Raw genomic sequence first — 23,440 nt, forward strand, 5'->3', positions numbered from 1 at the left:
GGGAAAGGCCTTGTATTTTTAATGATTGGAGGCGCTTTTGTGGGTGGGGAGGGCGAGGGGTGCCACCTAGAGCTGCGGTCGCTTTGGGTTCCTAAGGCCGGTCCCCTTTGGAGCTGGCCTGCAAGGCATTCCCCAGGACTTTTTCTGCCCTAAACTCCCCTGGAGGACGTACCTAACCAGCAAGCTTTCACCAGCCCGAAAGGGGAAGGATGTGAGCAGAAGCGCCTCTTGAGAGGCCCTCAAGCCCAGAACGGAGATGGAGAGGTGTGGGGGCGGGGCCGAATATCACCCCAGCACGCCCACTTCATACACCGGCACCTCAAGCCAGGCCGCCGTGCATGGGGTGTACCCAGACCTCTCCTCACTTTCCAAAAGTATCTTCCTTTCTTGCCTTGTTTGTTGCCATTTCGACCTCACCCCTCCCCCCAACAGGGGGCGTAAAGCGGTGGTGTGGGGAAAATGAAAAGCTGGGACGCAGGGAGTACCAGGGCAGCCCCCATGCTCCGGAGCTCAGAAAAGGCGCTCGTGTTTGAGCTACCTGGGAAAGTAAACAGGTAAACACTGGGCCAACTTGGAGGGCCACTTGTCCTGGAGTGGGACCACTTAGGCTGTGTACATTCACCTCCCCTCCTGGGCCGCCGGCGATTGTTCAGCACCCCCCTCCCCCGCCCGGCCGCCCTCTCCAGCCGCCTGCGCTCCGATCCCTCCGGAACCTAGAGCGGCAGAGAGCCGCTTAGCCGCCTGAGAAGCCTCCCAAAGGAGGTTCCCTCTAGACTCCGGGGAGAAAGATTCCCTTCCTTCTCTCCTCCACCTGCGCTCCGGGCCCGCAACTCCCTTTGCACCCATACTAAACGTGGGAAGAAGGAATACAGAGTTCGTCGAGATTTGTAGGGCACCTGTAACCCCAAACAACGTTGAGAATAAAGACCAGGGACAGGGAACCTCTAGCTGCTCCCGTGACCCTGGCAGGGGTGCTAGGTGGTGTTGCACACCAAAGACAGCCAGACTTGTCTAGAGCCTAGAACAAGCTGCAATCAAACTTCCAGGATCCATCTCAACTTCTTCCTCAAGTTTGCAGCTGCAGAAGGCCCGTGGCAGAGCACTCACGAGCTCCCTGGTGCCGGGAGAGCTTAAAGCCCCAACCCAAACATGATGGAACCAGGACTTTGTCTTCTCCTGGCTGCTAGATGGAACCTGAAGATAATTTACTAAAGAGTTCCGAGCTGAGGGAGACCAGAGCACACCCAGGCAGAGCTGAAACTGGTGCAAGGTGACACTGGTTGTTTAGAACTGACAGGGTGGGGATGGCTGGGACATTAATAAAGGACTCTAGAGATGGGGCAGGGGTGCGGAGTTGGGTCTGGAGCTTTCTGGGTACGTGGGATCTCAGTGAACAGGAGATCCCCAGCTGGAAAAGGCTGGGCTGTGGTGCTCCTAGAGAGACCTCTTGAGGAGTCCTCAGAATGCAATCACCTGTTTAATTTGTGTGGAAAGGTGCATTTGGAGCTAGTCCCCCGGCTCTTCCCGGCTGCAAGAAAATCGGGAAGAACTTGGAGCGTGCTTTGGCACAGGACTTGCCCCTGGCCGCCAGCTGGTCCCGCGCCGGCCTCCCAGCGTCCGTAGGCCACTCCTGGGGGACTTGCATTTTATGATCTTCCTCTAACAAGCAGAGTTTCTCCCCTTCAATTATGAGCCTCCCAGCGGTCTCCCTGTGCCTTTTCAATTGCAAATGTCAGCGCTTTGGAAGCGGACGCGGGAACCACACGGGCAACGAAGCGATGGGGAAAATGGACTGGCGAGGTCCCAGGAGAGAGACCCTGAGCGCAGCGGACCAGGATCCGCTGGGCGCAGAGCGCCCCAGCTGGAGGCAAGGCGGAGGCTCCCAAGACCAAGGGAAGGAAGAAAAAAATGCAAACGCAAGCTGGGAGATGGAAGAGGGAGCTGATACCCAGGCATTGGCCTGTGCTGGCAGGCAAAGTGTGGCCCTACAAGTGCTCCTGGAAGGGGACTCTGTGACATGAGGCATGGAAGGTCTCTGGCTAGTTGAGACCAAGGGGCAGGCACGGTGGGGAACGGAGCTGGGAATGACCTGGGGGCCTCCTTCTCCAGGCGCTGTGGTCAACTCTCCCTCTCTGCGATGAATTCCCAGGAGTCTGGATTCCTGTAGGAAAACAGTTGTCTCTCAGGTGCTATGCCCACCGAGGAGGCTCCCAAGGAGAGGGAAGGGGGCAGGCTGATGAGATCTTGGGAGAAAGGCCCTCTATGTTGGGGAAGGGAGGGAGACGTGAATGGAGCTAGGTGGTTCCAAGGTGAGGAAAAGAGCAAACTCTGAGAACACATCTGGAGGTGATCCCCACCCACTCATCAAAGATGGCTCTGAGGATATGCAAAAAGGGACACTTCTTGCCAAAAGACAATTTTTCACCCCAACCCAAGAACTGACCTGTCCCAGCCAGACTCCTTTCTGGCCCTTCCCCATCCCTGGAGTCTGCTCTGGTCCCCAAGATGCCCCACCCCTTCTTGGGCGAGAGGAATAAGGAGAGGGACCACAAGAGGGACTTTTCTGCAAGGCTTGGGTTGAGGAACTTTTTCTTGCCAGTTATTTATTTAGCAGTGGACTAACAATGGCTGGGGCAGGCCTAGCCTGCCCCTGCTTCCAAAGTCGGACCGCCCCCCTCCCGGAACCAACTTCCCTCCTCGGACAGGGCAGGGAGCTCCCACGTGAAAGGGGGGGCGGGCAATGGGGAAAGAGGCTGAGAAAGACAGAGACTGGAGAGAGAGAGAGAGAGAGAGAGAGAGAAGAAAAAAGCACGAAAAGTAATGGGTTCGAGAACACGATTCAAACCAGTTTCTAATTCTTGCAGGGAAAAAAAGAGGAAGGAGGGGGAGAAAGGAGAAAATAAAAAGTAGGAGGAGAAAGAGAGGAATGGGGAGCGCCGACATGAAGGGGTTTCCTTAATATTGTGGACGGATTCAGAAATGAATGAAGAGATAGTCCATTGAAAAGGGTTGAACGCCATGACAACTAGGAACAGCCTTAGATTTATTCCAAACAGTTAGGACACGTTGAAAGAGAGCGTCAATCATGTATTATTTCGCCACTGAAATAAATGCAAAAACCGAGCGGGGACAAAGGCTTCCAACGGGAGCGGGACATTTGTCTACATTTCGCTCATTGTCCGCAGCTTAGCAATCGGTTTGTATTTGTGTTTGCCCGGGTCCGACCACCCAGGACGCGCCGACGAGGGGCTCGCTCTAACCTGGGCCATTGTCACCCACGTCACATACTGGGGGCGAGGCAGCCAGGGCTGCAGAAAGCCGCTGAGCGGCTCGGGGAGAGGCGCCCTCACCCGGCGCTGGCAACCCGGGGGCGACAGGGCGCGGCGGCGGCCGCAGCTGTGCGCTGAGAGGACTGCGCGCCCGCGCGCTCCGCTCCGCCGGCTCTGGGGCGGCCCGGGCTAAGGGCAGAGGGGAGGGCGAGACCCGGACCCCCACGCGCAGCCTCTTCTGCCCCTCCCCGCCACCCCCCCACCCCCCGCAAAGCACTTTTCTGGGACGGATGGGAGCATCAGGTAGCAAACCTTCCCCTCACCTACTACCCCCCCCAAAAAAAAAACTGGAAGGGGGGGGGGAAGTACAGCTTGGACTTCTCCCCAGCGTCTAGGAGAAGGTGGTGTCCCAGGAAAGTTCAGTTCCCAGGCTGGCGAGAGGTTGGGAACTTCACACAAACCTAACGCAAGCTGGGAGCCTGGAACAAGTGCTCCGATCGCGCCCCTGGGGCAACCAAAAGGAGACGAAATTTAAGGATTTGCTTGGGAGAAGAAAACTCTGAGGAAAACACAGCACCAGCCGCCTCCCATGAGACACCCCTCCCCTGCGGCTTTCGGGGTCCTCACCCGGGCTGGATGCAGCGCCCTTGTATCCCCCCCCACCCCTCTCCTCTTCCTTCCTGCCGCCCCACCGCTGCTGGAGGCTGGAGAGGGAGGGGGGCTGGAGATCGAGGCATAATAAGGGGCAGGAAGGGCGCGGGGCCTTCTGTCCTTTCCTCCACCCAAAGAACGCGGCCCGCGGAGCCCAGAGGCGGCGGGGCAGCGGACAGAACCCGGCCCAAGTTCGAGTTCTAACCCCCACCCGGGCCGCCCGCAAAGCAGCAAGTGAACTGTGCAGTCCTTCCCGGCCGCTTAGAAATGGAAGGGGGTTGGGGAGAGAGAGGCGGAGTGAAGGAAATAAATAAGTCTTTAGCAAATAAAGGGTGGCTGGAGGGGGGTGGGGTCGTTTGGTGGTGGCTCCGGCCGGCCCCGAGCCGATCCCTCTCCTGGGTTTCGGGCTCTTTCGGCGTTAACTAGAATCAATTACTTGCCTTGTCATTTCTAGTACTCATCCTTAAGCCTCAACCAAAATATTGACCTAGGAGGCTTACAGAAGTTGGGCTCTTGCCATTTGAACCGGATCTTGTTTAGGGAACCACCAGCGATGAGGAGGAGAGATTTCCGCGGCTCAGCCTTCGCCCCCTCCCCCTTTTCCAAAGGCGCCACAAATTGCCAATTTTCCGGCTTGCTGGGGGCGGGCGCACGGGGGCGGGGAGGTAGGAACCGTGAATGTTAAGGAGGAATTTTTTTTTTTCCTCTTGGTTTCTGTTTTGTTTTCTCTCCTCCTCCCCCGCTTTTTTAAAGATGCAATTTGTTAAAACGGCCTTTTCAAGTGTGTGGACTCGCGAGCGACGCGGTGGTCCTTTGTATGTAAATACTGGGTAAAAAAGGCTCGCCCCGTCTTTGCAATTAATTGACACGTTACACCTCTCATCTTGCTCTAGAGGGCCGTTGGCTGGGAGCGCGGAGCTCCCCAAAACCCACAATTTCACATCTGCAAATACTGTCTTCATCCACTTGACTTCCAAGACCCGCCCACACGTGTCCAACCTTTGCGTTTTAATGTCTCCCCCCCTTTTTTCCACCCTTCTCTCGCTCCCTCTCTCGCTCCCCCTCCCTCCCTCTCTCTTTCCCTCCCTCTCTTTCTCCCCCTCTTCTCCCCCCCCCCCAGGTTCGTGAGTGGAGCCCAGCCTTATATGGACTGATCGCTCGGGCAATGGCCCATTTTTTCCTCGCCACCAGCCGCCACCGCGCGCCGAGCGGCCGCCGGAGCCGGAGCTGACGCCTCCTTGGCACCCGTCCTGGAGTTACAAACTAGGGCCCGGCCCGCAGCGCTCGGCGCGCAGGCCACCCATTCCCTGCGTCCATTTCCGCGTGGTTTCAGAGAAGATACAGGCGCTGCGTTTGGGCTTTTGCCCCCCCTCCCCTTCCTTATAGTTTCTTTCTCTTTTTTAAAATAATAATTATCTCAATAATTGAAGCCCACCTCACTCCTCCCCTCCCCCTATCCCTCCCCCCCATACCCCCTCCCCGCCCCAACTGGGGAGCGCCACGAATTGACCAAGTGAAGCTACAACTTTGCGGCGTAAATTGCGGGGTCCCGAGCCATGTCGCTGACCAACACAAAGACGGGGTTTTCGGTCAAGGACATCTTGGACCTGCCGGACACCAACGACGAGGAGGGCTCGGTGGCCGAAGGGCCGGAGGAGGAGAGCGAGGGGCCGGAGCCCGCCAAGAGGGCCGGGCCGCTAGGGCAGGGCACTCTGGACACGGTGCAGAGCCTGCCCCTGAAGAACCCCTTCTACGACAGCAGCGACAACCCATATACGCGCTGGCTGGCCAGCACCGAGGGCCTCCAGTACTCCCGTAAGTAGCGAAACTTGGCCGCCGGGGCCGTGGCGCCTCTCTTCCTGTGGCCGCAGCCCGGACTGGACGCTGGGGGAGAAAGGGGAAAGAGCCATATAAACTCGATCCCTCGCCCTGCTCCTCTGGAAAGATTTTTAACACTTGTTAATAATGCCCTAACTCTTTCCTCCTCTTCAACTCCACCCCCCCCCCCCCGGTACCGGAAAAAGACGTGGTCTCAGATATTTTTTCAAAGCAAGAAATTAGGAAAAAGGGGGGGAGGGGAATACCTCCCAAGAGCTGCTTACAGATGTCAACCCAGGACTGATGGCTCCGGTCGAAACCCCCCCCACACACACACACACCCCTACCCCGACAGCCGGGAAGGACTGGCCTGGAGCACTGGAGCGAGCCAGCAAGCCTCGGGGTACGGGTAGAGGGTGGGGGAGGCTCCCGGTAGCTCGGGTATAAATAGCTCACCCTGCCCCCTGCACGATCATAGAGGACGCTTTGTGCGGTGCGGAGGGTGTCGAGAAAGTCCGAAAGCAAAAACGAAAGCCCCCAAAAACCTGCCTTAAATGGCCGAGCCGATCAATGCCGGGATTGTGGGGTTTTTCTTTTAAAAATCTGCCCACGTCCCTCCGGAGAGGAAACTGCTTAAGGGGGCCGGAGCCCTTAACCCGCAATGATCTTCTCTGCGCGCCACTCCCCCCCAAATACGCACCCACACTGTGCGAACCCCTAGAAACTCGAGCCCAGAACCCCCATTCCTGTCGCTTCTCCTCTTTCCCCTGGGGGAAACCAACGGTTTTGTTGCGCATGGAGCAGGGCGGGGGTCAAGGCGAAGGCAGTGGGGCCGGGCTGCTGGGCGCGGAGGGCCGAGGGCGCACGGAGGATCCGGGGCGCGCAGGGTCTGACCCTGCCGGCGCGCGGCCTCCGGGCGCCTGACGCGCTTCTCTCTCTCCCAGTGCACGGGCTGGCGGCCGGCGCGGCGCCCCAGGACTCAAGCTCCAAGTCCCCGGAGCCTTCGGCCGACGAGTCACCGGACAATGACAAGGAGACCCCCGGCGGCGGGGGGGACGCGGGCAAGAAGCGGAAGCGGCGGGTGCTCTTCTCCAAGGCGCAGACCTATGAGCTGGAGCGGCGCTTCCGGCAGCAGCGGTACCTGTCAGCGCCCGAGCGGGAGCACCTGGCCAGCCTCATCCGCCTCACGCCCACGCAGGTCAAGATCTGGTTCCAGAACCACCGCTACAAGATGAAACGCGCCCGGGCCGAGAAAGGTATGGAGGTGACGCCCCTACCCTCGCCGCGCCGGGTGGCCGTACCCGTTTTGGTCAGGGACGGCAAACCGTGCCACGCGCTCAAAGCCCAGGACCTGGCAGCCGCCACTTTCCAGGCGGGCATCCCCTTTTCGGCCTACAGCGCGCAGTCTCTGCAGCACATGCAGTACAACGCCCAGTACAGCTCGGCCAGCACCCCCCAGTACCCGACAGCACACCCCCTGGTCCAGGCCCAGCAGTGGACTTGGTGAGCGCCGCCCCTCCGAGACTCGCGGCCCTAGGCTCAGGCCCCACCCCGGCGGCGGCGGCAGCGAGGAGGACTCGGTCCTTAACGGTGGCTATTATTATTATTATAATTATTATTATGGAGTCGAGTTGACTCTTGGCTCCGTTGGGGAGGCGCCGGGAAGTTGCCTGAGCCTCCCTGGAGTGGCAGATTCCATCCACCCAGCTCTGCCCCATCCCTCTCTCCTTCTGAACCTTTGGAGAGGGCTGAACTATAAGCCGTGTTTACAGAATGTTTGCGCAGCTTCGCTTCTTTGCCTCTCCCCGGGGGGTCCAAATCGTCCCAGCGTTAACGTCCTCACTTGAGAACGAGAAAAAGACCAACACATCCCCCCGCCCGGCTTTTGTGAATTTTGTAAAATATGTTTGTGTGAGTAGCGATATTGTCAGCCGTCTTCTTCTAAAGCAAGTGGAGAACACTTTAAAAATATAGAGATTTTTTCTCCTTTTTTAAAATAAGAAAATGCTAAATATTTATGGCCATGTAAACGTTCTGACAACTGGTGGCAGATTTCGCTTTTCGTTGTAAATATCGGTGGTGATTGTTGCCAAAATGATCTTCAGTCCGGGCCTGTTCCCCCACGGGGCCCAATTCTTTTCTTTGTGGTTTGTTTTGGTTTGCTTATGTTTGGTTACCCCTGTTTTCTTTTCCTTTTATATTTTGTTCAGTGCAAACATTTCGCAAATATGAAAAAGGAAAAAAATGTGTAGGCGAGAAGCCCCCTGCCCCACCTCCGGGTCCTGAGCCCTGGAACTTGGAGCTCAGCGGTTCCGTGCGGTTCCCCAAGAGCGCCGGCCGCTGAAAGCTTTCGATTTTTTAAATAAGAATTTTAATAAAAATCCTGTGTTTAAAAAAACCAAGCCCGACCCTCCCGTTTGTCTTACTTTGTCGCCCTGCGCCGGGCCTGAGGCCTGGGGCAAGGACCCCGGCCAGGCCGCTCGCGGCGCTCTCACCAGCGCTTCCCTTCAGGGCCGGGAACCGGGGGCGCCCGGGCCGCTGAAGAGGCGCCCCGAACAGGCCTAGCCCGGGCGGACGGACCAGGCCCCGCGCCTCGGATCCCCGGCTGGGGCGGGAGCGCTTGGCCTCGGGCCTTCGAGCTGTCGACCCGAAGTCCGAGGTCGCCCGCCCTCTCCGAGCCTCTCTCCTGGACTCGCGCGCTGTCTGAATCAGGGGCCGCAGCCTTCTGGCTTGGGAGGAAAAGTGACTTTGGAAAACGCCAAGGCGAAGGGAACAAGCCCCCCTCGCTCGCCCAAATCTACGAGTGGCTCCTTCAGCCTGAGAAGCTGTTGAAGCCACTACACTCGATGACTTTCACTTTGTTGCATTTGATTTACCTCGCGCGGAGAAGGGGGGTGGGGACGCTGAGGTTGAGACTGGTCGGCTTTCTCTCTACTCCCCACCCCCTTTTCAAAATCCGCCGACTGGAGGCGGCCTGGGAGACCGCTCTGAGACCAGGGCGCGGAGCAGAGGGGGGAGGCGGGTTTCGGGGTGCTCGAAGCTTTGGCACTGATGTGGAACGCAAAGACCGGGGCGCAGGGGAGGGAGGGGGGCTGCTGCAGCTTCCTTTAGGCTCTTTGGCCGGAGAGACTGCGAGCAGGAGTCAGTGACATTCCCTACAAACGGAACCTTCCCTCCTCCCCTCCGCCCGTCCTTTCTGGGTTTCCAGCCCTCAAACCCCAGGCTGGATCCCATGCCTCCGCCCCTCCTAGCATTTGGCGGCGCGCGGCCCTCCAGGCCAGCTCTTTGGCGTGAAACTGAGCGAAACGCTTGCTAGAAAGTAGGGGTTTGGAGGCGGGGTGGTGCGCGGCGGCCTGCAGGGTTGTGGTGAGGGGAGCAGGAGGCGAACAAACAGCCCCGGGTTCGCCCGGGGGAGGGCGCTTCGGCCCTTCCGTAATAGAGAACTGATTCTATCCCACCCTCGTCGCATGGAGATCTCCTTGGCGGATGCTGGCGCACACTTGCCCACGCGGGGGAGCGTCTCAGGGGGCCATGCTTGCGGGGAGGGGCCGCCTCTCTCCTCTATCTCGAGGATTTCCGAAAATACCCAGGTCCCTGTAGCTCAGAGCCCAGCGGGCGCTGAGATGCCTCGGGATTGAAAGTCGGCCCCATTTCGTTTTCTCTTGAGCTCCACCTTCATGGCTGGGTAGGGGAGGAGGGGGTGGCGAGGAGGCCGAGCAAAGGGAGCGGTCCCAGCTGACTTTCTCGCTCCCTCTAGTTGATGATCAGATTTAATTCAATATCTAAAGTAAACATGATTATCCGTGTGACCAAATCTGCGCGTCAATAGCACTCAGCGCAACACTCCCAGGGACGTGATTACACGTTATTTCTGCGTTGCGCACCCGCCCCTGGATAATTGAGGGCGCTGGAGTCTTTCTAATATCTCCCTAAATGTCCTTCCCCATCTCCAGGTTCATCCGGATTCACCCAGGTTTTCCTAAATACTGAGAAGTCTCCCTTTGTTCCCCACACTAGCTTGGAAACGTTTGGGGTTTTAGTTCTTGCTGCTTATAAAGGCCAAGAGAATTCTCCCTAAATCATTTATTGTGCAATAGTCGGATGCCCAACTTGCCCTGATACCGACTACTCAAGATCCCACTGGTAACTTCCCTGTAACTCCCCAATCCGCGGGGAAAGGATGTAAGACTTCCGAGCCTCTTGAAGCGGGGTTGTCAGGAGGCCTGAGTCACAGCCCCAAGACTCCAGTTGATTTTGACTGTTCAGGCCTGGGCTTCCGGGGGCCAAGAATGATCATAGGAGCCCCCACCCCCACCCCCCACCCCCCCGCCCAACCTTCAGGGAGGAAGGAAGCAAAGTGGAAGGTCCAAATTCCGGAAGGCTTCCACTGCGAGCGCGCCGAGGGCGCACTGACGGTGCATTTTGGGCGGAGGCCAGGCCTGCAGGCCTGAAGGCTGGGTGTGCGCTCGCGCCGCTGGGAACTGGGGAGGTGGGTCCGGCGCCCGCCTCTCTCTGTCCCCGGGTCCCTATGGAGTCAATAAAAGCGCCCGCGGAGCCCTGTGTGGCCCTAACCCCAGCGCCCTGGGAGCGCACCCGGCGCGGGGTCCGCTTCGACAGTCTATCTTCGCCCAATCTACAGCGGGCTGCACAAAACGGCACAATGGGAGAGCTGGGAGCCGGGGATGTTAGAGGCGTGCATATTAAAAAGAGACAGAGAAAGGATCGCAGGGGACAGAGAGAGGGGAAGAGGGAGAAGGGGCCCACCCTCCCTCCCCCTCCACCCGCACCATTCAGCGCGCTTATCGCGGGCAGTGAATCCCGGAGTCAGGCAGAAGTCTCCTTGGGGTTTTGTTGGGCCTGTCACTGGGTCCCTTTGTCATCCGCGGGCTCCATGCTGGATTCCATATGGCCAGCTGGGCCGAGGGAGCGCGAGGAGGGACCCGCACAAAACCCAAATTGTGTCCGGCTTTCAAACCCTGTATTGTTGTCTGTGAAAAGAAGACGCATTAAAAATTCGTGCTATATCTATTGGGGAGGAGGCTGGAGGAGGGGAAAAAAGCCACCCCTGTCTTTGATGGCTTCAGAGGGCGCTTGCCCCGCCTAGGCCCCGTGACACACTGAGAACTGGATACCTCTCGCTCTCGCTCTCGCTCTCGCTCTCGCTCTCTTTCTCCCCCCACCCCCCAATCTGTCTCTGTCCTCTGTCTCTTCTACCAAATATTGGCTCTAACGCTCAGAATCTGGTATATGAACTGTCCCCCTCGGGGTTTGGGTTCCTTGCGCACACTTTGTATGCTCCTGTGCGCTGTAACTGAGAGCTAGGCTTCGCCTGTCTGGGGGCCTCCCGCGGAAGCCTCCGGTTTGCGCCGGGCTCAGGAGGAGACCCAGGTGCCCAGGGCCCGGGGATGCTGGGGTCCCGCGGACTTCGAGGCTTCAGAGTAAATGAAAATCCAGTACCCTTGCTCCCGCCTAGTCACGACGCCCAGGCGCGCGGAGCCTGCCTTCTGCGCACTGCAGGAAAGACTCCGAGAGCCCCGGGGGCGCTCAGTCCTGGCCCAGCTCAGTTTCAGCTGCCTGTTCTGAAGCCACTTGTGCCCAGCCTCTGTTACCGACCCCTTGTCATTCGAATTTTGCGCGGGGATCCCACTGGCATCTCAGTGCCATGGGAAACCGGTTCAGAGACTGCTTTCACCGCCACCCCTCCTCGTGTTGGAAGAGAGAGGAACTTGCGCTTTAATTCTCAGCGTCTCCTGCATCATTTTGGTTAGCAAAATTCAGGAACAGGGACACAGAGCAGAGCTTCCCAGGAATTTGTCCGATTTTGCCTCACCTAAGCAGTCTGCCTTATCGAGGGGCAGTTGGAGATCATTCGGGTCAGGCACCTCCCCCAACAGCCTGGCCAAAAACTCCCATAAGCACCCCCTAAACAAACAAACAAACAAACCAAATATGTGCTAAAGCAAAGAGTTCGTGCTGTGGAAATAAACACAGAACGAACACACATCGCCCTGGGGCAAAGTCGCTCAGCCTTTAATGAACAAAACTAAGATGGTGGAAATTCCAACTAATCCAAAATTTGGGGGCCTCCCTTTCCCATTTAGTACTCCTGTCATATTTAGTAGAATCTGATAACTTGATAAGAGGAGGAATCCTCTTGTCAACGCTCCCCACCCCAGCCAGGCAAGAACTTATTTTCCTTACCTATTGACTGTTAGGCTTAGTTGAGACCTGGTGTGGATTTCTCGAGCCTTTTCAAGAGCCTGGTCATTGAAAAGCTAATCCAATATTTACCGAGCATAAGGACAGTTCTCAGACGTATTTATTAAGGCCCATCACTAAGTGATTACTTGGACTGAAGACAACTGCTGGGGAGGGCTCTTCCGGGCGCACCAGATCCTGTCCTGGTGGGGTCTCCCCACCCATAACTAAGAAACCAGGAGCGAACTTCTGAGATACTGAGCTTCCCCTCCTATGCTTAAGTGGTGTGTGGATTAGATATTGTGTTGGCCGGTATTTCAGGAAATATGTACTTGTGGCTTCCTGAGAGGCCAGGCGCAATGACACTCTAAACTGTGTCGATACATCATCTTTTATCCAGGATCTGCAAATAAACCCCTGATCCCCCAGCGCATTATAGCCACCGCTATCTCTCCAAGGAAGCGATCTGAGTTTTATTGCTTTCACCAACGCCCCAACACACACACACACACACACACACACACACACACCCTCCCCTCTTCCACGCAGTCTGGTTTTTAAAGGCTCTAATATTTTTTTCTTCCCGGGGCATCGTTATTAATAAAGAGGCGATATAGGCCTCGGCGCCGCCACCCGAGCAAGTGGGGAAATGCAGGCCCGCGGGCCACCTGCCCGCGCGCGTAACTCGCGTCCTGCAGACGCACCGCCTCGGACGCGAGAAACTGGCGTGGCCGCGGGCCGCCGCCGCCACCAGGAGGCGCCCGAGCTCTGCGCTCCCGCCACAGCGATGCGCGCCCAGCATAGTCCCGGGAAGTTCCGGGAGGCAGGCCGGTTTCCCGATCCCCGGCTGTATTTCCATGGAAGCGCCACCCCAGCCCGGAGAGGAGGTCGAGAAGGAGTCGGCGTCTCCGAACCCGGATTAGAGCGTGCAAGTCAGACGGCTCCATCACGGATGGCCGGTGCACAGGCGTTTTGGAAAGTGCTCATCGACAGAGGCAGCCTGAACTTGAGAACACTCTTGTTCCTCCGTCGTAGTTTTCCCCCATCCTTTTTCTTCCACATAAGTGCCACCTGCCGTCCCGCCCCACTTCCATCATGTTGGGGCACAAACAGCAGCAAACTGGTCCAGTGGCCCAGGTGCGCGCTGGTCACTGGGAGTGCTCCACGATAGACACCCGGCGCGGTCTCTGCGATCCTGAGCGGTCCCCACACGTATCGGTCCCTGCGGGTGGACACGAAGTAGGCAGTTCTGTAAGGGTGCGGTTCGGGGAGCGAGAAAATGCTGTCGAAGAGGATTCTGATTTTGGTTGGGGTCGGAAGTGTACTAGGAAGAAGAGACCCTCACCTCTCACTCACCGTTGAGTCGGGACTCCTGCTACTCCTGCCCATACCCAATTCCAATCCCAGCGGTTGCCGCTGACAGAGAAGAAAGGTGCCCACCACCTTGCGCCTTTCCCCGGCCAGAGGCGAGCGGTGCAGTGGCGCCATCTGGCCACCAGGAGGAGACGCCACGCCGACGCGGGGCTTTGGGGTCTGGGCGAGGGAGGCAAGAATGCCCCCCGACCCCAGCTAAGAGCACCTTGTGCTGAGGTCTCGACTGGGGCACAGGGGCATCCGAGAATGGAAAGGACGCCAGACTGTAGATGTCTCCTGACTCCACCCCGCCCTGGTGCCTTTCTGAGAGGATGAGTCTGGGGCAGAGGACCAGGGGCTGGAAGGGTTAAATTACTCTTTGTGCATCCCCTAAAAATAGGACCCGCAATTCCAGCTTGTTTCATTGATTTTCCCATGGGTGCCCGAGGTGGAACTACCTCCCATCAGAGGCATTCGTGACTCCAAACTTTGATCCTTTTACTTTCTTAAGCCCCTCACCTTCAACACTGACGGGTCGATGTTGGAATAGGGAGTTTGCAGTGCCCAAGGTGTCCACTGGGTGGCGAGATTGGATAAGAAAAGGCTATTACACCGGTCACTGTCCCGGGTGATGGAGTGTAGCTTGGACACGTGCAGGATTGAAGAGAAGTCTCGGTGAAGTATTCTTTACACCAAGGCCGGTGTGTGTGTGTGTGTGTGCATGTGTGTGGATGTTGTCTTCTTATTTTGTAGAAGGAAGGACAGGTTGCTCAATCTTAATTCCAGGAGAATTAAAACTCTACCTTTGAACTTGGTGGCGCCTGGAACCTGATAGAAGAGGCTAAAGGTAGCCAGCCCAGCCCAATCTCAGTCTTCCTTCCAGCTCTTCCAGCCCTTCAGGCTGACACTAAGTGACTGCCACAATCAAGACAGACGTTTCCATCACCCCAAAATGTTCCCTCCAGTCAGAATGCTTTACAGACATCAACTGAAAGCCTTAGATGAAATATCCCATCCCTTTCCTTGCTGCTTGTTTCACCCTTTGGCCTTCATTCATAAAATGACACAAAGAAAGCCACAGTTCTCTGCTCCCAGCCCCCATACCTGAAGATGATGACTACCACAACCATTTGTTTTTTTATTTTTTTAAAAGATTTTATTTTTTATTTATGTATTTGAAACAGAGAGAGCACAAGCAGGGGGAGTGGCAGAGAGAGGGAGAGGGAGAAGCAGGCTCCCTACTGAGCAAGGAGCCCGATGCGGGGCTTGATCCCAGGACCCTGGATCATGACCTGAGCCAAAGGCAGATGCTTAACCGACTGAGCCACACAGGCACCCCTACCACAACCATTTATTGAGTGTCCACTGTGGCCAGGCCCCTGCTAGGTGCTTCTCCTACATCTTCTTACCTGATTGTCATACCCAATCTGTCTTTAGAGAGATGAGGAAACTGCGTCTCAGAGAAGTACCCTGCATATGAACAAGGCAGTGTTCTTACAAAGAAAAAGTCCTGGGAGTGGAGGTGGGATTTACCAGGGTGTTTATCCTATTGCAGAAGAGGAGGTGTGGCAGGGGTGGGCAAAGACTCCCTCCTGTTCTAGAGCAGGCAGCTGAGTGGCAGGCTTCTCCACTGGAGCAAGGTTCTGCCAGTTCCCGTTAGCAGCAGGAGCTCAGGTAGCAGCCTGGCTGGTCAGGGCAGCGCCAGCCCTTTGACTTCTTTCAGAAAGCTGGCACACCCACTCCCTCCACTGGGTACTGTGTGGCTGTCCTGGGCCAGTGAGTATTCCCTCAAGAATTGAGGGGGAATAGGACGAGCGGTCCACTCTGAGGGCTACCCTCTGAGTCTGTTCTCACACCTGGACCCATAGCCTGCCATCTCTTTGGTTTTGGTGACATAAACAACTCCTCTGTCCCACCAGAATGATAAAGGGTATAAGAAAAATTGATTTTCAATTGCTAATTGATCTTATATCTTTAAATGATTACCTGTCTTTTACCTGATATGGGGGAAATGGAAAATAAGTTAACATGTTCTTTTGAGTATAGTGCTGGGCTCTCTAATCTGAGAGATTTACAGGAACTATTAAAAGGAGTTTTACTTAAGTATTTACTTGCAGACCTCTCCAAGTCTCTTTCACTCTGCTAGCTACAACGTAAGAGTTGCCTCAGCACAGACTGATATAAAGGCGGGAGATAGATTTGTGAAGTCAAGCCAGAGGAATCTGATTATTGTGTCAGTGACAGGGGATCAGACACCTGATGGTCTGAGCACAAAAGGCACCATTTAGAAATGGCCAGTCCCTCTCTACCAATGCATATAGCCAGATCCTCCAAGTGTGAAAAGACCTGGCCCTAAATCCTGCTGCCATGGCTCTGGATAGGAGGAAGTGTCCGTCCCAGAGAGCAGCATGGTGCCCAGAGCCCCTGGGCATTCCCTGTGCCCACATGTGCCAACAGCTGCCTACTGCCAACATTTGTGGGTCACTGCCTGAAGAAGGACCAGGGGGTGCTAGACCCCTGGGATAGTTGGCAAATGCTGGGAAGTTCATGGTCCTCAACCAATTTCAGGTGGTGGTTGATGGATAAATAGCACAGCTTCCTTGCCCCAGGTGAAACAATGGGGTCTCATGTCCTATGCCATCACCCAGAGGTCTGCAGTGGGACAGAGCCCAGCTGCCTTCAGTGGCAATCTGCTCATTCACACAACCCGTAATGGCTTCTTTCCCTTCCCTGTCTCACCTCCCCAATTCCTTGTTGGTCCTTCCTCGGATCCTTTCCCTTATTAACTCTTTGCACATGAATCCTTGTCTCAGGCTCTGCTTCTGGGGGAGTCCAAACTGAGATACAGATCCTTGAGACCTCACTTCTGGCTTCATCCTAGCCCTGGTGTTGGTCTCTCAGAGATCACTGATGACCTAATGGCACATCCCAGCAACCTCTCACCCCACATGTTCTTTGGGAATGTCCACCATTTGTGCATCTTTTCATCCTAATTAGTTTGGGGTGGTAAGGAATCAGTGAACTGAGTAACTATATAAGGAGGGATACAGGGACTAAGCAGCACCGAGTAACTATATAAGGAGGGACACAGGGACTAAGCAGCACCTGGGCAGTCCCTTTGTCTCCTCATGGTCAAACCTGGGACATTCAGCTGCCCTCATGCACACTAATAACTATGGCTCTTGTTCCCTCAGAATTCGTCTTCAAGGACAGTGACTTGGTCTTCTCCCATCAGAAAGGAGCTGCCAGCTTCTCTGAGCACAGCTCACATCCCTGCCTCCCCACAGGGAGAATCTGACTGGGTCAGGGAAGCGCCCCTCAGTGTGCAGAATTCCCATTGGTCAGGTTCCAAGTCCAGAACGCCTGATGGGCAGTCAGTCGGCTTCCCTAAAGTCCAGCTGACGTGGTGACTTTTGGCTTGGGAACACAGGACACAGGGACACACAGGACAGGCACAGGGTATGACATTTACATGTGGGAAGAACCACGCTCATTACTCAGAAGAGGCTGCAGAGATGGGGTACTACAGACTGAATCACGTCTCCCCAGATTCATGTGTTGTCATCCCAAGCCCCAGTACCTTAGGGTGTGACTGTGTTTGGAGATGGGGGCCCTAATCCAATCTGACAGGTAGAGGAAATTAGGACAGACACACACAGAGGGAAGCCGGTGTGAAGACGGAGAGAAGGCGGCCATCAGCGAGCCAAGGAGAGAGGTCTCAGAAGAAAGCAGCCCTACCCACACCTTGCTCTCGCAGTTTGAGCCCCTGGAATTGTGAGGAAATGCATTACTGTCGTGTCAGCCCCGCCATCTGTAGCATTTTGTTACGGCAGCCAAAGCAGACTGCAGAGTCTCATTGCCTGGACATTTTCTACTTCTCGGGCGAGAGTGGGTGTTTCTCTGGGCCTCCGGCCCCTGGAACGTCTAGCGGGTCTTCCCTTGAGCCATTCGGTGACTCACAGCCACGTGGCCCAGCGTCCACCTAACTCCATGTGTATCCTGTAGGCCCACTACCATAATTCCCAATTTTCCCAGTCTCGCAGGACCACAGTGTGTGCACCACGAGCCAGAGAGCTTCAGCCAGAATATTAATGACACAGAAGGAAGAGGCTGTAGGGCAGTGAGCAGATCCCTCACTAGGTGGACTCCAGAGCCAGAAGTGTGCTCCATGGACTCACTCATGTTTCTGAGGCAGATCTGAGAGAATATATCCTCCCCAGGGAAGATCAAACCCCAGCTGGAAACCCCCAGGGGAGCTGCTAGGAGGATTTGGAGAAATGACAGTTTCCCTGTGTCAGCTTGTTCCCCCTGAGCAGATTTCTACATAGGTGAGTTGCATTCATTCCTGTCTCCCCAGGGCCCAGATCAGGGATGCTCAAGCTCTGGGTTTCAAATGAATCACTTGGGCTTTGGATAAAATGCAGATTCTGATTTGGCAAGACTGAAACTCTGCATTTCTAAAAAGCCCCCAAGGACCATCCTTGGGGTAATGAGGGCTTAGATGACAATCCAAATGTCTTAGTAAAGATGACCCTATTAAATTATTGGTATGTTCCTCAAAAAGTTAAAAATAGAGCTGCCATAGGACCCAGCAAATACACTACTAGGTATTTACCCAAAGGATACAAACATAGTGATCCGAAGGGGCACCTGCTCTCCAATGTTTATAGCAGCAATGTCCACAGTAGTCAGACTGTGGAAAAAGCTGAGATTTGGATCAACAGATGAATGGAGAAAGAAGATGTGGTATATATATACAATGGAATACTACTCAGCCATCAGAAAAATGAAATCTTACCACTTGCAACAAGTGGATGGAAATAGAGGGTATTATGCTAAGCAAAATAAGTCAGTCAGAGAAGGGCAAATATGATTTCACTCATATATGGAATTTAAGAAACAAAACAGGATCATAGGGGAAGGGAGGGAAAAATAAAATAAGATGAAATCGGAAACAAACCATAAGAGACTCTTAACTATAGGAAACAAACTGAGGGTTGCTGGAAGGGATGTAGGGTGAGGGGATGGGGTAATTGGGTGATGGGCATTAAGGAGGGCACTTGTTGGGATGAGCACTAGGTGTTATATGCAACTGATGAATCACTGAACTCTACATCTGAAACTAATAATACACTATATGTTAATTAATTGCATTTAAATAAAATAAAATTTCATAATCAGTAGGAAGCCTGTTTCTGGAATGGTTACTGCCCAGAAAACAAGGCCAGAGAAACTTTTAAAAATGGTCTTTGAATAATTTGAGAAATGATCAAGAGCCATATGAGTAAAGAGTAATCCAAAATATATGTTGACCATTAGAGGAGAAAATCTTCACATTATTTTGTAACAGTTCCCTCCCCAAATTTTCCAGATGGAGAAACTGAAGCCCCAAGAGTAAACAGTATGCCCAGTCACACAGCCAAGTCCCCCTTCTCCCATGCCTACACACCTCCCACAGTGACACCTGCTAGAGAAACGGCTGACCCTGAACTTAGTCACCTTTAACACTGAGATAATGGGACTATGCCCCACTGGTTACAAAGACATAAAAAGGATACGCCTGCCCTTTCTAATTCAAAAGGCATCACAAGGAGGTAATGGATGTGTTGTTGAATCATTTGAAAAGAGTGGGAAGAGTGGGAATCCTATCACACACTTCTCAAGGCAAAGGACTTTGGTGAGGTGAGGGAGGTGTGGGTCAGACACTCAATGAATGAGGATGGAGTGGGTAGGGGACAGGCTGGAGGGACAGGCATGAGCTAGGCTCCGGAGTGAAGGGTGAACAAGGTAAAAAACTCTAGGTGCACCATGCAGTGGATATTTCTGCAGCGACAGAACTGTCCTGTGTCTGTGCTCTCCAATATAACGGCCACGAGCCACATGCGGCTATCAAGGCCTGGAAGGGTGGCTAACAACTGCAGAACTGATTTTTACATTTTATTTAATTTTTACTCACTTAAATTTAAATAACCACATGTGGCCAGTAGCTCTTGTATTAGACCTGGAAGATCCTGACCATACCCAATGTTGGTTTGGAGCCCTAAAAGGAAAAATATGTGTTACCCCTTCTTACCTCCCTATAAAATGCTGCTTAACAACATTGCTGTTAACCAGCATTCAATAGCTCCTTAGTTGCTCTTATGAGACCTTCAGTTCACTTGGAAATGAAGAGCCACAGTGGCAAGGGTTGGCAAACGGGGTGAAAGTCGGGATGTATATTTATCCCTTCACACACTCTTTCTGCCCTCAGTCATAAATGCTTCAGTTTGAACAAAATTCCATAAAATATAAAGAGGTTTTTAAAGAAATATGAGGACTCTTGATTCCTGACTCTCTCTCTCTCTCTCTCTCTCTCTCTCTCTCTATGGGATGCGGTGGACCAGCGTGGGGGATACTCAGAAATGCCCATTACCACTTAGGTAGAGGGAGGAATGGAGCCACCTCCCACAGGTTCTTAACCTTTCAGTTATCATTGACCCCTTTGGCAGGCTGCAGAATCCTGTAAAACCCTTTTCAGAAGAATACATTAGGTTATAAAGGTATTATAAAGGTATAAAGTTATTACATTTCTTAGATTGAAATGTAATCCTACTGTAGATTAAGAGCTCCTGAATTTCTGCAGAGTGACAGTCCCTTTGCTTTGCCCACCCACCCCACTCTCCCCATCCCCTCTCCCATCAGCTGCCTGCTTGGCCAACTCAGGGTGAATCTGGACAAGAAGACCAGTCAGCACTTGCTTTCTTTCCTGGAAGGTGCAACACTGGAAGGCAGAAGGATTGCCTTCTGTGTCAGGGAAGAGTGTCTGAAATCACCACAGACCCCGTCATGGTGAGACAATAGAGGGACAATATTACTCCAAGGCAGAATTTGGGTCTTAACAGGCACATGGCCAGTGAGGGGCTAAGAGATGGGCTGCTGTGTTTGCTCCCCCTGTAAACCCTTCCCAACTCCCACTTCACTCTTTTCTGTGGACAGAATGCCATTTCATAAAATTACACATGATATCAGCAACAGAAGAAAATAACAAGGCAAATCAAAATACTACTCTTCATGCAAACACCCTTTTAAAGTTTACCACCCTGATCCCATGCAATTAGGACACAGCAATTAGGAACGCTGTCGTCAAGCACAGCCCCTCCCATTGGTATGAAAGGCTCTAAAGTGTCTTGGGCAAGGTACTGGACAGGCCACCTGTGCAGGAGGCACAGAAATGATGACCGCAGCTAGGTAATTAATCAAATGGGGAAACCAGATAAAAAATTCACCTTGCAGCAGGAGCTCAGAGCATTTAAATGCAAAGGGTGCAAAATAAACAAGGCAATCCATTCTTATCTGGATCATTTTAATTTTTTTTATCTTTTTGCTTTTTTTATTATGTTAATCACCATACATTACATCATTAGTTTTTGATGTAGTGTTCCATGATTCATTGTTTGCATATAACACCCAGTGCTCCTTGCAGTACGTACCCTCTTTAATACCCATCACCAGGCTAACCCATCCTCCCACCTCCCTCCCCTCTAGAGCCCTCAGTTTGTTTCTGAGTCCATAGTCTCTCATGGTTCGTCTCCACCTCCGATTTCCCCCCCTTCATTCTTCCCCTCCTGCTATCTTCTGATTCTCCTTTTTTTTAACATATACTGTATTATTTGTTTCAGAGGTACAGATCTGTGATTCAACAGTCTTGCACAATTCACAGTGCTCACCATAGCACATACCCTCCCCAATGTCTATCACCCAGCCACCCCATCCCTCCCACCCCCCACCACTCCAGCAACCCTAAGTTTGTTTCCTGAGATTAAGAATTCCTCATATCAGTGAGGTCATATGATACATGTATCTTCTTTATCCTATCTTCTTTATCCATTCATCTGTCGATGGACATCTTGGCTCTTTCCACAGTTTGGCTATTGTGGACATCGCTGCTATAAACATCGAAGTGCCCATACCCCTTCGGATCCCTACATTTGTATCTTTGGGGTAAATACCCAGTAGTGCAATTGCTGGATCGTATGGTAGCTCTATTTTCAACTTTTTGAGGAACCTCCATACTATTTTCCAGAGTGGCTTCATCAGCTTGCATTCCCACCAACAGTGTAAGAGGGTTCCCCTTTCTCCGCATCCCTGCCAGCATCTGTCATTTCCTGACTTGTTAATTTTAGCCATTCTGACTGTTGTGAGGTGGTATCTCATTGAGGTTTTGATTTGGATTTCCCTGATGCCAAGTGATGTTGAGCACTTTTTCATGTGTCTGTTGGCCATTTGGATGTCTTCTTTGGAAAAATGTCTGTTCATGTCTTCTGCCCATTTCTTGATTGGATCATTTGTTCTTTGGGTGTTGAGTTTGAGAAGTTCTTTATAGATTTTGGATACTAGCCCTTTATCTGATATGTCATTTGCAAATATCTTTTCCCATTCTGTCGGTTGTCTTTTCGTTTTGTTGACTGTTTCTTTTGCTGTGCAAAAACTTTTTATCCTGATGAAGTCCCAATAGTTCCTTTTTGCCCTTGCTTCCCTTGCCTTTGGCGATGTTTCTAGGAAGAAGTTCCTGCAGCTGAGGTTGAAGAGGTTGCTGCCTGTGTTCTCCTTTAGGATTTGGATGGACTCCTGTCTCACGTTTAGGTCTTTCAACCATTTGGAGTCTATTTTTGTGTGTGGTGTAAGGAAATGGTCCAGTTTCATTCGTCTGCATGTGGCTATCCAATTTTCCCAACACCATTTGTTGAAGAGACTGTCTTTTTTCCATTGGACATTCTTTCCTGCTTTGTCAAAGATGAGTTGACCATAGAGTTGAGGGTCCACTTCTGGGCTCTCTATTCTGTTCCATTGATCTATGTGTCTGTTTTTGTGCCAGTACCATACTGTCTTAATGATCACAGCTTTGTAATAGAGCTGGAAGTCCGGAATTGTGATGCGACCAGCTTTGCTTTTCTTTTTCAACATTCCTCTAGTTATTAGGGGTCTTTTCTTTTCCATACAAGTTTTAGGATTATTTGTTCCATTTCTTTGAAAAAAGTTGATGGTATTTTGATAGGGATTGCATTAAATGTGTAGATTGCTCTAGGTAGCATTGACATCTTCACCATATTTGTTCTTCCAATTCATGAGCATGGAACGTTTTTCCATTTCTTTGTGTCTTCTTCAATTTCTTTCATAAGTATTTTATACTTTTCTGAGTACAGATCCTTTGCCTCTTTGCTTAGATTTATTCCTAGGTATCTTATGGTTTTGGGTGCGGTTGTAAATGGGATTGACTCCTTAATTTCTCTTTCTTCTGTCTTGTTGTTGGTGTATAGGAATGCCACTGATTTCTGTGCATTGATTTTATATCCTGCCACTTCACTGAATTCCTGTACGAGTTCTAGCAGTTTTGGGGTGGAGTCTTTTGGGTTTTCCACATAAAGTATCATATCATCTGCAAAGAGTGAGAGTTTGACTTCTGCTTTGCCGATTTGGATGCCTTTTATTTCTTTTTGTTGTCTGATTGCTGTGGCTAGGACTTCCAATACTATGTTGAATAGCAGTGGTGATAGTGGGCATCCCTGCCACGTTCCTGACCTTAGGGGGAAAGCTCTCAGTTTTTCCCCATTGAGAATGATATTTGCTGTGGGTTTTTCATAGATGGCTTTTATGATATTGAGGTATGTACCCTCTATCCCTATACTCTGAAGAGTTTTGATCAAGAATGGATGCTGTAGTTCGTCAAATGCTTTTTCTGCATCTATTGAGAGGATCATATTGTTCTTGTTCTTTCTTTTATTAATGTATTGTATCACATTGATTGATTTGCGGATGTTGAACCAAACTTGCAGCCCAGGGATAAATCCCACTTGGTCGTGGTGAATAATCCTCTCAATGTACTGTTGGATCCTATTGGCTAGTATTTTGGTGAGAATTTTTGCATCCATGTTCATCAAAGATATTGGTCTGTAATTCTCCTTTTTGATGGGGTCTTTGTCTGGTTTGGGGATCAAGGTAATGGTGGCCTCATAAAATGAGTTTGGAAGTTTTCCTTCCATTATCTATTTTTTGGAACAGTTTCAGAAGAATAGGTATTAATTCTTCTTTAAATATTTGGTAAAATTCCCCTGGGAAGCCATCCGGCCCTGGGCTTTTGTTTGTTGGGAGATTTTTGATGACTGCTTCAATTT

The 23,440-nt window shown here is 52.5% G+C and overlaps 1 protein-coding gene across 1 annotated transcript; it reads left to right on the forward strand.

The window, feature by feature from the left end:
- The first annotated feature begins 5,197 nt into the window (after nucleotides 1-5,197).
- On the forward strand, nucleotides 5,198-8,131 carry NKX2-2 (NK2 homeobox 2). Its single transcript, XM_045883804.2, has 2 exons — nucleotides 5,198-5,735; nucleotides 6,683-8,131. Exons 1-2 carry the CDS (start codon nucleotides 5,477-5,479, stop codon nucleotides 7,243-7,245), a joined length of 822 nt encoding a protein of 273 aa, XP_045739760.1. The 5' UTR covers nucleotides 5,198-5,476; the 3' UTR covers nucleotides 7,246-8,131.
- The last annotated feature ends 15,309 nt before the right edge of the window (nucleotides 8,132-23,440 follow it).

The sequence above is a fragment of the Mirounga angustirostris genome, unplaced genomic scaffold (assembly GCF_029215605.1).
Source record: "Mirounga angustirostris isolate CCGP_5_RB_7025 unplaced genomic scaffold, mMirAng1.0.hap1 SCAF_10, whole genome shotgun sequence".
In the NCBI taxonomy this organism is placed as follows: Eukaryota; Metazoa; Chordata; class Mammalia; order Carnivora; family Phocidae; genus Mirounga; species Mirounga angustirostris.